We start from the raw sequence: 13,275 nt of genomic DNA, 5'->3' as shown, positions 1-13,275 counted from the left end.
AGTATTCACATACATACCAGACATTAGACAAGCACCTGCGGGTATTATTGTAATATCTATATATACCACCTACCTACATATATGTAATGATATTATAAACTATTATATATACTCGTAGATACAATGGAATAGAGGTGGAAACAGGTGTATAATACCTCCACGTTGATTGACTGACTGTTGTCTAACTTTAGGAATGACTTCTGACTACCTTTAGGGTTAATTGACTGACTGAATGACTGTCTAATATCTTTATGATTCAATGGCTGAATGACTGTCTACAAAATAGGAATGAATGTCTACTATCATTTGGAATGACTGTCTACTGCCTTTAGGGTAGATTGACTGGCTGTTGTCTAACTTTAGAAATTACTTTTGACTACCTTTAGGGTTAATTGACTGAATGACTGTCTAATATCTTTATTATTGGATCACTGAATGACTGTCTACAAACTTTTGGAACGAATGTCTACTATCATTCGGAATGACTGGCTATTACATGTACCTTTAGGATTAACTGCATGACTGTCTACTGCCTTTAAGAATGACCGAATGACTGGCTATATGTACTGTGTTTAGTTCAAAATTTCAAAACTTAAAAAATTTGGACCTAAAAGCTTTTGAACAGTGCAACCAAGTAGTTTGAGTTTTTAAAATAGTCTTTTTCTCACAGAAATATGAAGACCAGCGGTCGCCAGGCAAGATACACCAACATTTTGCAAGAAATGGATAGAGAACAAGTTAAAAACAAAAGCAATTTTTCGTACAAGCAGATGCCACAATCCAGAAAGTTATGGTCTGAAATGAGCAAATATCAAAAGGGACTGAGATCTTTGGGATATAAAGATATTTTAAGTTTCATCAAAATCGGATAAAAACAGTGACCTGTATAGAGTCCACAACCTTCATATTACATACTTTTACACAATTTGCGTACAAAGAGCGGCCATTTTGTCGGCGGGTTCGTTTCAATTTTTTTCCGAAATTCGAATTCAACCTTAATGCGGTGGAATGGTGATATATATTTAAACAGTTTTTAAAATAAAAATTGTGACCTCTAGAGAATCCACAAGCTAAAAAACATGATTTTTCGTACAATCAGGGGCCATAATCCAGGAAGTTATTATCAAGAGAAAGCAAGATCTTTGTGATATAAACATACATTTCAAGTTTTATCAAAATCGAATAAAAATTGTGACTTCTAGAGGGTCTACAACCTTGGTTTTACATACTTTTAGACTATTAGCGTACAAGGAGCTGCCATTTTGTCCGGCAGTTTCTGTTGGGTTTTTATGAAATTTCAACTCAACCTTCACTCAGGTGTAACGGTGATATATTTAAATGGTTTATAAAATTGAATACAAATTGTGACTTCTTGAGGGTCCACAAGCTAAAAATGTTATTTTTCAAACAATTTGGGGCCATAATCAAGGAAGTTACGTTCTGATATGCATGATGATCGAGATGATCCAAGATCTTTGTGATATAAACATACATTTCAAGTTTCATCAAAATCGTATAAAAACTTGTGACTTCGAGAGGGTCCACAACCTCAAGGTATTACATACTTTTCTTTTAGACTATTTGCATACAAGAAGCGGCCATTTTGTCAGTTTCGATCTGATTTTCAAGAAATTCGAACTTAACCCTTCTTATGGCGTAACAGTGATATATTTAAACGATTTTTTAAATCAGATAAAAATTGTGGCTTGTGGAGGGACCACAAGCTAAAAATGTGATTTTTCGTAAAATCAGGGGCCATAATCGAGGAAGTTAAAGTCCGATATGCGCGAATATCGAAAGGAACCGAGATCTTTGGGGTATAAACATACATTTCAAGTTTCTTCAAAATCGGTTAACAATTGTGACCTCTAAGAGTGTCCACAAGCTATAAACATGATCTTTCGTACAATCAGGGGCCATAATCCATGAAGTTACAGTCCGATAAATGCCAATTTCGAAAGGAACCGAGATCTTTGCGAGATACACCTATATTTCAACTTAAGTCAAAATCAGATAAAAATTGTGACCTGTAGAGTGTCCACAAACAAATTGTGAACAGACACACGGACCATGGCGACAACAATATACGTCCACATGAAAATGTGGGCGTATAAAAAATCTTAACGGGTATTCCCAAATAACAGAAAATCAAATTGATGTGACCGTACGTGTATACACATACAATTAGTTATCATCAGAAGCATACATGTATCGAATTAAATTCAATAAAAATGAAAAGGCTAAACAGTTAAAAAAAAAGCAGCATATTTCATACATAAAATGAAATGTGATTTACTATTTTAGTGTTCTACACCAACCAGACTAATGAAGTATACAGGTCACAGTTCCATGGAATACAATTACTGCTTATATTATTACTGAGCGACGTTTCGACTAGGCTTCTCTAGTCATCATGAAACAATTTATCAGACTAATGAAGATGGTACTGTAAATTTAATAGAGAGTGTAATAAGAACACTCAAGAAATATCTACGCATGTATTAAAACACTTCTAATTTCTATTTCTAGACATTTCCTCATTTACAAAACACCAATATATTACCGGATAGCTTAAAGCAAAACCAATTTAATCTTCAGTTCTTTGAGTTTTTGATACATAACAGCGAGAAAGAGAGAGAGAAATGGGGTTGAACTTCCACTCAACACAAACTAGATCATTTCGGAACTAACACATGGTTCAATTTTATTTCAAAATTTGCTTGCGCATAGGGGTTTTTAGCAGTGGGAGGAACACGGAGAACCCAAAGAAAAGCCACGAAGTTGGACAGATGACCCTACTCCTCGTCATGTACAACCGGAGAATCGAAATGAAATGGAGTTTAACGTCCTACTGTTCTGCTCCGACAGGGCTAATGAAGACGGGCATACGCCATAAAGTGTGCTATATCTGATGAGGGAAATTTTGCCTGGACAGTAGCGCTACGGACTACTCTTATATCGAATTCCAACTGCCAAGGGATCTTTAACATGCATGCCAATGTGTACACAGGACCTCGGTTTTCCGTCCCACCCGAACGACTAGACAGCTGCCCTTACCAGACCCTCCTTCCTGCACCACTGACAAGGGGAAACCACGCCAGAAAATCCCAATGAACTTTCTCGGCCAACACAGGGATCAAATCCGCGACCTCCAAGCTAATGAGCCAGCGTTTTACAGAATGAATATACAGGTCACAATTCTATGGAATACAATTACTGCTTATTACTGAATTGTGACCTGTATATTCCAGTTCAATTACTAAATGCCATTGCAATAATTAAGAATGTGAATGTAGTTGATGGTATAAGACTAGAGATAAGAGATAACAATCTTCAGACACAGGCTACTCAGTACGTCTCAGGTATATATCATAAATAATCACTCTACCTACAAAATAACTACAGGTAATTACCTGGAATTTAGAGAATTTCAACCACTAGTTTCTTTATTAAACATAAAAGATGCAGTCTGGTAGAAGGAAATGAAATAAATGGGCTTCAAATGATGTTTAATGTCCTACTGTGCTGCTCCAACAAGGCTAATTAAGACAGACATTTTCCTTCAGTGTGCTATGAGGGAAATTTTGACCGGACAGCATCACTACAGCCTACTCTTATTTCAGGATTAACATATTGTTCAATTTTATTTCAATAATTTGCTTGTGCATAGGTGTCCCTACTCCTTGTCACGTACAAGTTAGGAATCGAAACCTTGCTACTTGACTCAATGGCAGACCTCATGATTTTGTGCGCACATGTTAAACCACTAGATACCTCACCCCCCGAATGGACTTTAACAGAAATATATGTCATATGGGATGGACAAATACATTTTGTCTGTTAAAAGAGAGAGAAATGGGGTTTAACGTCCACTCGACACAAACTAGGTCAATCAGGGACTAACATATGGTTCAATTTTATTTCAATAATTTGAATACGCGTAGGGGCCTTTAGCAGTGGGAGGAAAACAGAGGATCCAGAGAAAACCTACGAGGTTGGACTGGCGACCCTACTCCTTGTCACATACAACCGGAGAATCGAAACCACGTGAGTTGACTAAATGACAGAGCTTATGATACAATGCGCATGGATGGCTGAATGGTTAGCATGTGCGCTCTGTATCACAAAGTCTGTCATTGAGTCAACTGGTGTGGTTTCGATTCCCCGGTTGTACGTGACAAGGAGTAGGGTCGCCTGTCCAACCTCGTGGGTTTACTCCAGGTCCTCCGGTTTCTTCCCACTGCTAAAGACCCCTACGCGCATTCAAATTATTGAAATAAAATTGAACCATGTTAGTCCCAAAATGACCTAATTTGTGTCGAGTGGACATTAAACCCCATTACTCTCTCTCTCTCACATTATAAAATAATTTTTATTCGTCTTACTTAATATCATTTTATAATACTTTATAATAATGTATCTTTAATATCATTTTATAATACTTTATAATAATGTATCTTTAATATCATTTTATAATACTTTATAATAATGTATCTTTAATATCATTTTATAATACTTTATAATAATGTATCTTTAATATCATTTTATAATACTTTATAATAATGTATCTTTAATATCATTTTATAATACTTCCTACTTTACCTTCTACATTTCATAATTTAGTCTATACAATTCATTAGATCGAAGTGGGTTCACTGAGTGTAAATGATAGTAAGCATAAACCAATTAGACCACAACGGAATCAATCAGTGCTTTTATATTGATTATTAGTTGTTCTTTGATTGGCATTTAGTAATTGAACATATTAGTATTAAACACAGTAATTGTTGATTAAAGATACATGTACATTATGTATTTAGTTAAAATCTTGAGTATCCGATGCCATCGAGAGTTGATTATGGTCTAGATAACTTAATTAATGTCAAATTAATAGTTTAGATAATATTTCAGACCTAACGGAAGACCTGCAATAGGCAGATTCAGCTTTTACATAATGTTTAATTGTTATTTTATATATTCTTAAATACAATTTTTTTTTTATCAAACTGGCCACATAAATATATTTAGTTTAAATTTATTTTATTACTTTACGGACAAAAGTTACTAAAACTTAAATTCTCATCGTCAATTTGGAAAACTGTTTATCTATATGTACAAAGGCCCTGTGGCCTGAATAGTATACTTAATAAACTATACATCTTTAGAGAGAAATGGGGTTTAACGTCCATTCGATACAAACTAGGTCATTTCGGAACTAACACATGGTTCAATTTTATTTTAATAATTCGCTTGTACGTAGGGGTCTTTAATAATTGGCAGTGGTAGGAAATTGGAGGACCTGGAGAAAACTCACAAGGTTGGACAGACGACCCTACTCCTTGTCACATACATGTACAAGCGGGGGAATCAAAACCACACCACTCGACTCAATGACAGACCTTCTGATTTTACGCACGTAATATAAGATACATTATATTAGAATTAAATAAAAATCTGGGCCGTTTTTGCTATAACAGTTTAAAAATAGACAATGAAAAGTGAATACATGTAACTGTCTATTATATGACATTTGAAGGTAGAAAAAAGATCTGCAATATGCAGATTTAGCTTTTACATTGTGCATCTGTAAATGAATAACTTCCTTTTCACCAGGGGTGTCAAAAATGTGGCCCGCGGGTCAGATCCGGCCCGTCATGGGTTTAAATGTGGCCCGTTTAACAAATTTCAACAAAATTCTTAGAAATTAGCAGGGGAAATCATTTAATTGTTTTCCAGTTTCAGTAAAACTCTGATTTCTGTGTACTGTATGTCATAGATATCTAAGTTGTATGTAATACAAGAGAATGTTGTGTTCAATATTATATCTTAGCAATTTGGAAACTCGTCTAAAAAATTACCCATGTCAAGGATGTTTGGCTTTGTTTTTAGAATTCAGAAAATTTCAAGGACGTTTGACTTTATCTTGATATTTTTGTTTATCTCCGGCCCACTTGATGTAAAATTTAAGTTCATGTGGTCCCTGAATCGAAATGAGCTTGACACCCCTGCCTTAAACAGAACACAATTTTTATGGGAAATCAATCACTGCTTTTATTCTATAAGCACGACGTTTCAACAATTATCCTTTTATCGTGATCAATTTTATGTTAATAATTGAGACAGACACATTTTAACTTCTTCTCTGCAAGGGAGCCACTGTGGCTCAGTGAATAAGACGTTGGTTCGCTAATCTGGAGGTCCTGTGTTCTATCCCTGCGCTACCCGAGAAAGTTCATCAGGATTTTCCTGCATGGTTCCACATAGCCAGTGATGGCGTGCACGTAAAAGAACCCCCAGCAGTTGGAATTCGATATAAGAGTAGGCCATAGTGTCACTGTCTGGAGAGAATTTCTCTCATAGCACACTGTATGGCGTATGCCCGAGAGAGAGAGAGAGAGAGAGAGAGAGAGAGAGAGATGGAAAATACAGCAGTCATGTCTATCCCATGACACCAATCATGTAGGAGTGTAAATTACATATCAAAATGATGAGAAGTAGTTGAACCAGATAATAAACCAGTTATAAATATCAACACCTGTGTTTATTACCTGTAATACCTTCCCAGGTGATAACATCATTTAACTATAATATACTTATATAAAACACCTGTCTACTATACACAGATTCAAATCATCACTTGTCGGGGGGGGGGGGGGAAATAAAATCATTAAAAATAAGTATTACCAGTCAATAGACACATGTCATGTATATTTACAAGAAATGGTCCCACAATCATTCTGTAACCAAAAGTTTACTATATGGCCTATATCATCCAGGGTTTATGGTTCTGCTTTTAAATCCAACCTTCGATGATGGGGGTTGTATGTTTAATCTAGTTGAAAATAATACCGTACTAATGGAATAATCTCTGTCATACATGTGTAGCTGACCCATTGTTAACTTGCTTTAGATAATCTATCTTGGGTGTCCAGTTATGGTGTAAATATACCCCTTTATATTGGGTGAATGGCTATGTACATGTACCTATAACTGCCTTAATTTCCATGGCTTCAAATTTTTGTAGATACTGAATTTTAGGACCGATATTAATTTTAGACATTTAAATATACATTAAACAAGAGGTACATCTGCTTGTTGCAGGTCTTTTGTAAGGTTTTAAATGTAGATCAGTACAATGGAACAACTGGACGTTTTTTCTGCACCACTGACAGGGTGAAAACAAGGCTGCAAAATATCATGAGCCAGGGTCTTACTCCCTAAGGCACAATTGAATGAGTTGAGTTCGCATAAGACTGGAGTGATCAGGACTATTGTAGGTTACTATTCCCAGTGTGAACTCTGTTTATAATAGTAAACAATGTGTTGTGATGAAAGAGACTATTGTTTATTAACAAGTGATAATATGTTCTATGTAAATATTGTCTGTTTGAAATGTCTAGTAGACTAACAACCACCACACAGTCTCTTACACTGTGTTAATGGCTACACTACATGTATTAACACACCTTCCAAAATTGTAAATAAAACTAAATGGTCCTTCAAAAAGCTGGTTGTCGCTTGCATTTTGTTTGGATGATAGTCGATAACTAGTTGTTCCAAGTTAAGAAAATGAAATGAAATTGGGTTTAACGTCCTACTGTTCTGCTCCGATTGGGCTAATGATGACAGGATTAAGCCATTCCATGTGCTATGAGGGAAAAGTGTGTAAATGAAATAAACAATGGATGTCCATCAATTGTTTTAAACATACATTATGCAAGAGCTAAATCTGTCTATTGCAGGTATTTCTTTAGGCCTGAAATGTTATATAAATTGTTAATTAGACATTAATTAACTTACCCAGACCAGAATTAGCTCTAGATGGCATCGCTAGACTGCGATCTTAAATGTATTGTGAGCCGATTTACTGCATAACTTTCCTTCTCGATTTAACGATTAAATGGATAATCGAGACTATGCTGTTTATCGGACTGACTTTAGTAATGATGACCGAGGCTAGGCAGAAATTTCATTCGCTTAGTTCTGGGTTCATAGTGGATCAATTTGAATGAAATTTTCAGCAAATTGCCTTTAGATTATCTAGTTTGTAACTTTTATAATGAGAACTGCCAACTCGTTATCGAATCTTCCATAATGTATCTTTAATGTTTTAAAAATGATTATATATTAAATGAAATGGGGTTTAACCTCCTAGTATTCTGCTCCAACTGGGCTAGTGTAGATGGGCATATGCCATACAGTGTGCTATGAGGGAAAGTTTGTCCAGACTGTTAGCTGCACTAAGGCTTACTCTTATATTGAATTCCAACTGCCAAGGGATTTTTTACACGCACGCCAATGTGTACAGGATCTTGGTTAACAAATTCAAAGAACCCTTGATACTTCTAAATTGAAGATGATTATGTGGAAACACCACTGTCTGGGCCAAATTCCCCCCACAGCACACTGCACAACGTACATATATGACCGTCTTCAAATTAATAGCCTGATTCGTGCGGAACATGAGAACCTTAAACCCCTTTATCTCCTTCATTTGCAGTAAAGAGAGAGAAATGGGGTTTAACGTCCACTCGACACAAACTAGGTCCTTTCGGGACTAGCATATGGTTTTTAATTTTATTTCAATAATTCGCTTGCGAGTAGGGGTCTTTAGCAGTGGGAGGAAACCGAAGGACCCGGAGAAAACCCACGAGGTTGGACAGGTGACCCTACTCCTTGTCACGTACAACCGGGGATTCGAAACCACGCCAGTTGACTCAATGACAGGTTTTATGATACAGCGCGCACATGCTAACCATTCGGCCATCCAACCCCCGTCATTTGCAGTAAACAAATCGTAATCAAGTCAGGCTGACCTTAAAAATATCTTTGTTTCACCAAACCCGACCCACAATCGAGGAGAAGGGTCGGTAGGTTGGGGTTTTTTTTCAGATTTTTTTTTAAGAGCTAATTTGACAGCTTGATAATTTTCCGGGTGCAAACATTCGTCTTCTTTTATTGTCAAACAAATTAATGACATCGGGATTTTTCGTGATACACGACTCGCACACGAATTGCCAGAAACTGACGTTTGAAACTCCCTCAACACGTTTTTTAACGATCGTGCGGGTTGTGCCTTCATTTTTCTCGAAAACGGATATTCAATATCCGTTTTCGAGAAAAATAGAGGCAGAATCATTTCGTGGGAATGGACGTGCTTTCGTCTACAACCATTTTGTTGAGAAGCGACACCTATGATGCTTTCGTCTTGATCAACCAGTTTCAATAATGAATCAAACCATAGCCATAGTAAATTGAAATAACTCTCGTGATATATTTCAGGTTGACACACAAAATAAAATAAAAAGATCGCGGAAATGTGCAATAAAATAATTTAAGTCGGGGGTGGTTTTAGTTAGTCGGTCGCGTTAGGCGAAACAAAGATATTTTTAAGGTCAGCCTCATTGTGAACACAAATGGAGTTTGAAACCTACAGTTAAAGAAGTATTATGTAAGATTTAGAGCTGGTTGTTCTTATTATGCAAAATTAATATATTGAGAATTTCATTCAAATTACTTCATTCTGAGTGACGATATTAAGCTCTGGAGGGTTGACAAGATGTGTGCACTGATTGTATCCACTGTACTGGATGTTCAAAGCTTAGCCACACTTCACCATTTTTAAATTAAATCATTAAATGGCAGAACTGTTCTAATCTACTTAAAATCGGACAAATCAGATGGCATCGAGAGTTGATAATGGTTTGGTCATGTTAATTAATGTCTAATTAATAGTTTATATAACATTTAAGGCCTAAAGAAAGGCCTCCATTAGGCAGATTTAGCTCTTACATAATGCCTGTTTAAATCACTCTGATTTAATGAATCCTACTGTACATGTACTTAAAATAGTGAATAGTATGTCAGGTCTATTACCATAAATTACAAATTGAATTAACCATGGTCTCGACCAAGAAAAAGTCAAAGGTCAAACTTAAAAAGAAATTTTAGTCAGAGGACAAACTGAAAACTGGTAAAATAGTGTATATTCAATATATATCAAATGACATACCAATAAATCAATGTACACTACAAATTCAGGCACTCGTCGATTAACAGTAATGTTCACAAAACAAAATACTGCTAGGGACTTAATCCAGTTTGTAACTAGCGATACCGGTATTCACAATTGTCAGTGGTGCAGGACCGAGGGCCTGGCAAGGGACAATGTATAGTTGTTTGGATGGGGCAAAAAAAAAAGCGAGAACCTGTGTACACACTGGTGTGCACGTAAAAGATCCCTTGGCAGTTGGAATTCGATATAAGAATAGGCAATAGCGGCTCTGTCCAGGCAAAATTTCCCTCATAGGGCACTGTATGGCGTATGTCGGTCTTCATATAGCCCTGCCGGGGAAGACCAGTAGGATGTTAAACCCCCCCATTTCGTTTAATTCACTTCACACATGCAAGGCACATGTCACAGACATTGTCAGACACCAATGGTCATTTATCTGGATCAAATTTTTCTTTTTATGATATTTTAAATACGTGTCGAAAACAAAATTCAAAATATCAGACAGGTACGATGTCATTAATGCCTGACATTTTGTCAGGAACTGTACAATCAAAATCATTATATGCAGGCCTGCCCCTACACTTGTGTACTGTTTGTATACAGTTAAGCTGTGGCTTGTTATTTCACACTTTTGGCTTGTTATTTCACTCTTGTGTGCCTCATCCCTATCTTAGCTAATTCATACTTGGATAAATGATATTTCATACTTGGATAAATGATATTTCATACTTGGATAAATGATATTTCATACTTGGATAAATGATATTTCATAGTGTATATTAGTTAAACAACACTAGGTTAATGAATACACCATAGTGTGTATCAATTAATTCACACTTAGATAATTGGTATTTCATAGTGTATCTAAGTTAATCAACACTAGGTATTCAATACTTCATAGTGTATATCAATTAAATCACACTTGGATAATTGATATTTCATAGTGTGTATATTAGTTAATTCATACTTGGTAAACTGCATCTAGTGTATATCAATTAATTCATACTTGGTAAACTGCATGGTGTATATTAATTAATTCACACTTCGATATTTAATCTTTAATGGTGTATATTAGTTAATTCACACTTGGTTAATTGATATTTCATAGTTGTATATTAAGTAATTCACACCTGTCTATGTATATTAGTTATTTCATAGTCATTGTCATATATCACACTTATCTAATAAGGTCCTCTTCCTACATGTACATGTATATATATATGTATTATAATTAATATTTATTTGGCAAATGGTTCTTTCTCAGATACATGACTATTTTATAATTTTATCAAATAGTTCAGTCATGAACTGAATTAGGTTTTAACGTCTACTGTTCTGCTCCTACTTGACTAATGAAGACGGGCCTATGCCATTTAGTGTGCTATGAGGGAAATTTTGATCAGACAGAGGCCATCTGTCCTACACCACTGACAAGGGGGAATCATGCCAAAAATCACAATGAACTTTCTCGGCCAACGCTGGGATCAAACACCGAACCTCCGGGTTGTCGATCGAACTTCCTACTGACTGAGCCAACTTGGCCTTATAGCCAGCATGTACATGTAGCCTATTAGCTATATCAGTTATTTCATAGTGGAATATTTGATAGCCTACTGTATACCATCTTCAATTGAAGGCTTGATCTCGCTTTAACTACGCACATCTTATCAAGGCCTTAACGTAATACTCTGCATATTTCCGCACTAATTTCGATTGGGTATTCACCCAGATAGTGAGCCTATCAGAATCCTTGATCATCGTGCTATATCAAGGTTTCTGTGGAGGTTGCTATGTCACATGTCTGCAGATAACGTAGCTATTTCGGGAATTGTAAAGTAATCTAGCAACTTGGTTGCTTCAGGAACATGACTGTACACATGTACACCTAAAAGTACCATATAAAACTGCATTAGTTCTAAAGTATACTAACTTACTATGGGGGGTCACGGTGGCTAAGTGGGTAAGACGCTGGCTTGCTAGCCTGGAGGTCAGGTGTTCGATCCCTGCAATGGCCGAGAAAGTTCTTCCAGATTTTCCCTCGTGGCTCCCACTTGTCAGTGATGCAGGGGCTGACAAGGACAGCTGTCTAGTCGTTCGGATGGGACGAAAAACCGAGGTCCCGTGTGCAAAGATCCCTTGACATTTAGAATTCGATATAAGAGTAGGCTGTAGTGCCGCTGTTCGGGCAAAATTTCCCTCATAGCCCAGATTGGAGCAGAACAGTAGGACGTTAAACTCCATTTCATTTGTAACTTACCATGGTTTATGAAACTCATAATAACATCTGAACCGTCAACTTTTGCCAAATCTAACCCAAGACTGGAGTTGGCTCGAACTTTGCTGTGACTGTGGAATTTAACATCATCATCCAGCGTGGATTCTTCGTTTTCTAAAGATTTATATAAATCAATCATAAATTGAGGAGCCGAATCAGCTTCTCCATGATCTTTGGGTTTAGGTCGATGATGGAGACCCAGTAATGTTAAAATTTCTTGTTGCATTCCCCGCTTCTCGCGACCTGGAACTCTATTTACTACTACCGTTTGTTGAAGACCATTGTCTGCATAGAATGCTGTACCAGTATTTGTTGTTTTCACTTGAGTTACCACGACTGACAACACTGCTATTATACAACACAAATACATGACTGACACTGAAAAACTGGCCATCTTGACTTTATCTTTTTACAATTTCACAAAACTTTACACACTTGAGGTCCAAAAATGAATGAAAAAGAATGCCGTCAGTTTAATTCTATCACATCCTCAAATTGATCCGTTGATGAAATGCGCTCACGTCCTGTCAGCCACGCGATGTAGAAATCAAAACAAACTTCAACTCAACGAACGAAAGTCAAAACAATAGAAAATCGTCTCGCTCGCTTCAGGTAAATGCTAATCACGTCTTATCTATTTCACAACAGCGAACGTTTCTTAATCACTATTTTCACTCGCACAATTATGTTAATTCGGTGTTTGAAAGTGTTCACGTTAGCTTAAATTTAGGAGTAAACATAGAAATGACTTCTCTCCCGTTAAGCACACCTTTCAGTGTGCCGACATTTTGGTCATGAATACAATATTCATGCGCAAGAACACACACCTGCAACCGGTTTATACGAACGGGTTTCAGTTTGCTCTTTCGCGGGAAATTTGAAGCTGAAACTATTAAAAATCTATTGATAATAATAGCAAAACCTGGCCCCGTCTGGTTCACTAAATAGTTTTAAATTCCATTTATAGCGCTAGTATTCTACAAGC

The 13,275-nt window shown here is 36.4% G+C and overlaps 1 protein-coding gene across 2 annotated transcripts in view; it reads right to left on the bottom strand.

Annotated features, from left to right (window-relative positions):
* LOC126821845 (bone morphogenetic protein 7) overlaps positions 1 to 13,073 on the bottom strand; it is a 28,152-nt gene extending 15,079 nt beyond the window's left edge. For both annotated transcript variants that reach the window (XM_050550370.2, XM_050550379.2), the window contains exon 1: positions 12,273 to 13,073. In XM_050550370.2, coding sequence (XP_050406327.1) covers positions 12,273 to 12,684 — 412 coding nt within the window. In that variant the 5' untranslated portion in view covers positions 12,685 to 13,073. The remainder of the gene's footprint in view (positions 1 to 12,272) is intronic.
* Between the last annotated feature and the right edge of the window lie 202 nt (positions 13,074 to 13,275).

The sequence above is a fragment of the Patella vulgata genome, chromosome 1 (genome assembly GCF_932274485.2).
Source record: "Patella vulgata chromosome 1, xgPatVulg1.2, whole genome shotgun sequence".
NCBI lineage: Eukaryota > Metazoa > Mollusca > Gastropoda > Patellidae > Patella > Patella vulgata.
Note: the sequence above shows the minus strand (reverse complement) of the source record. Positions and strands in the feature narration are given on the sequence as shown.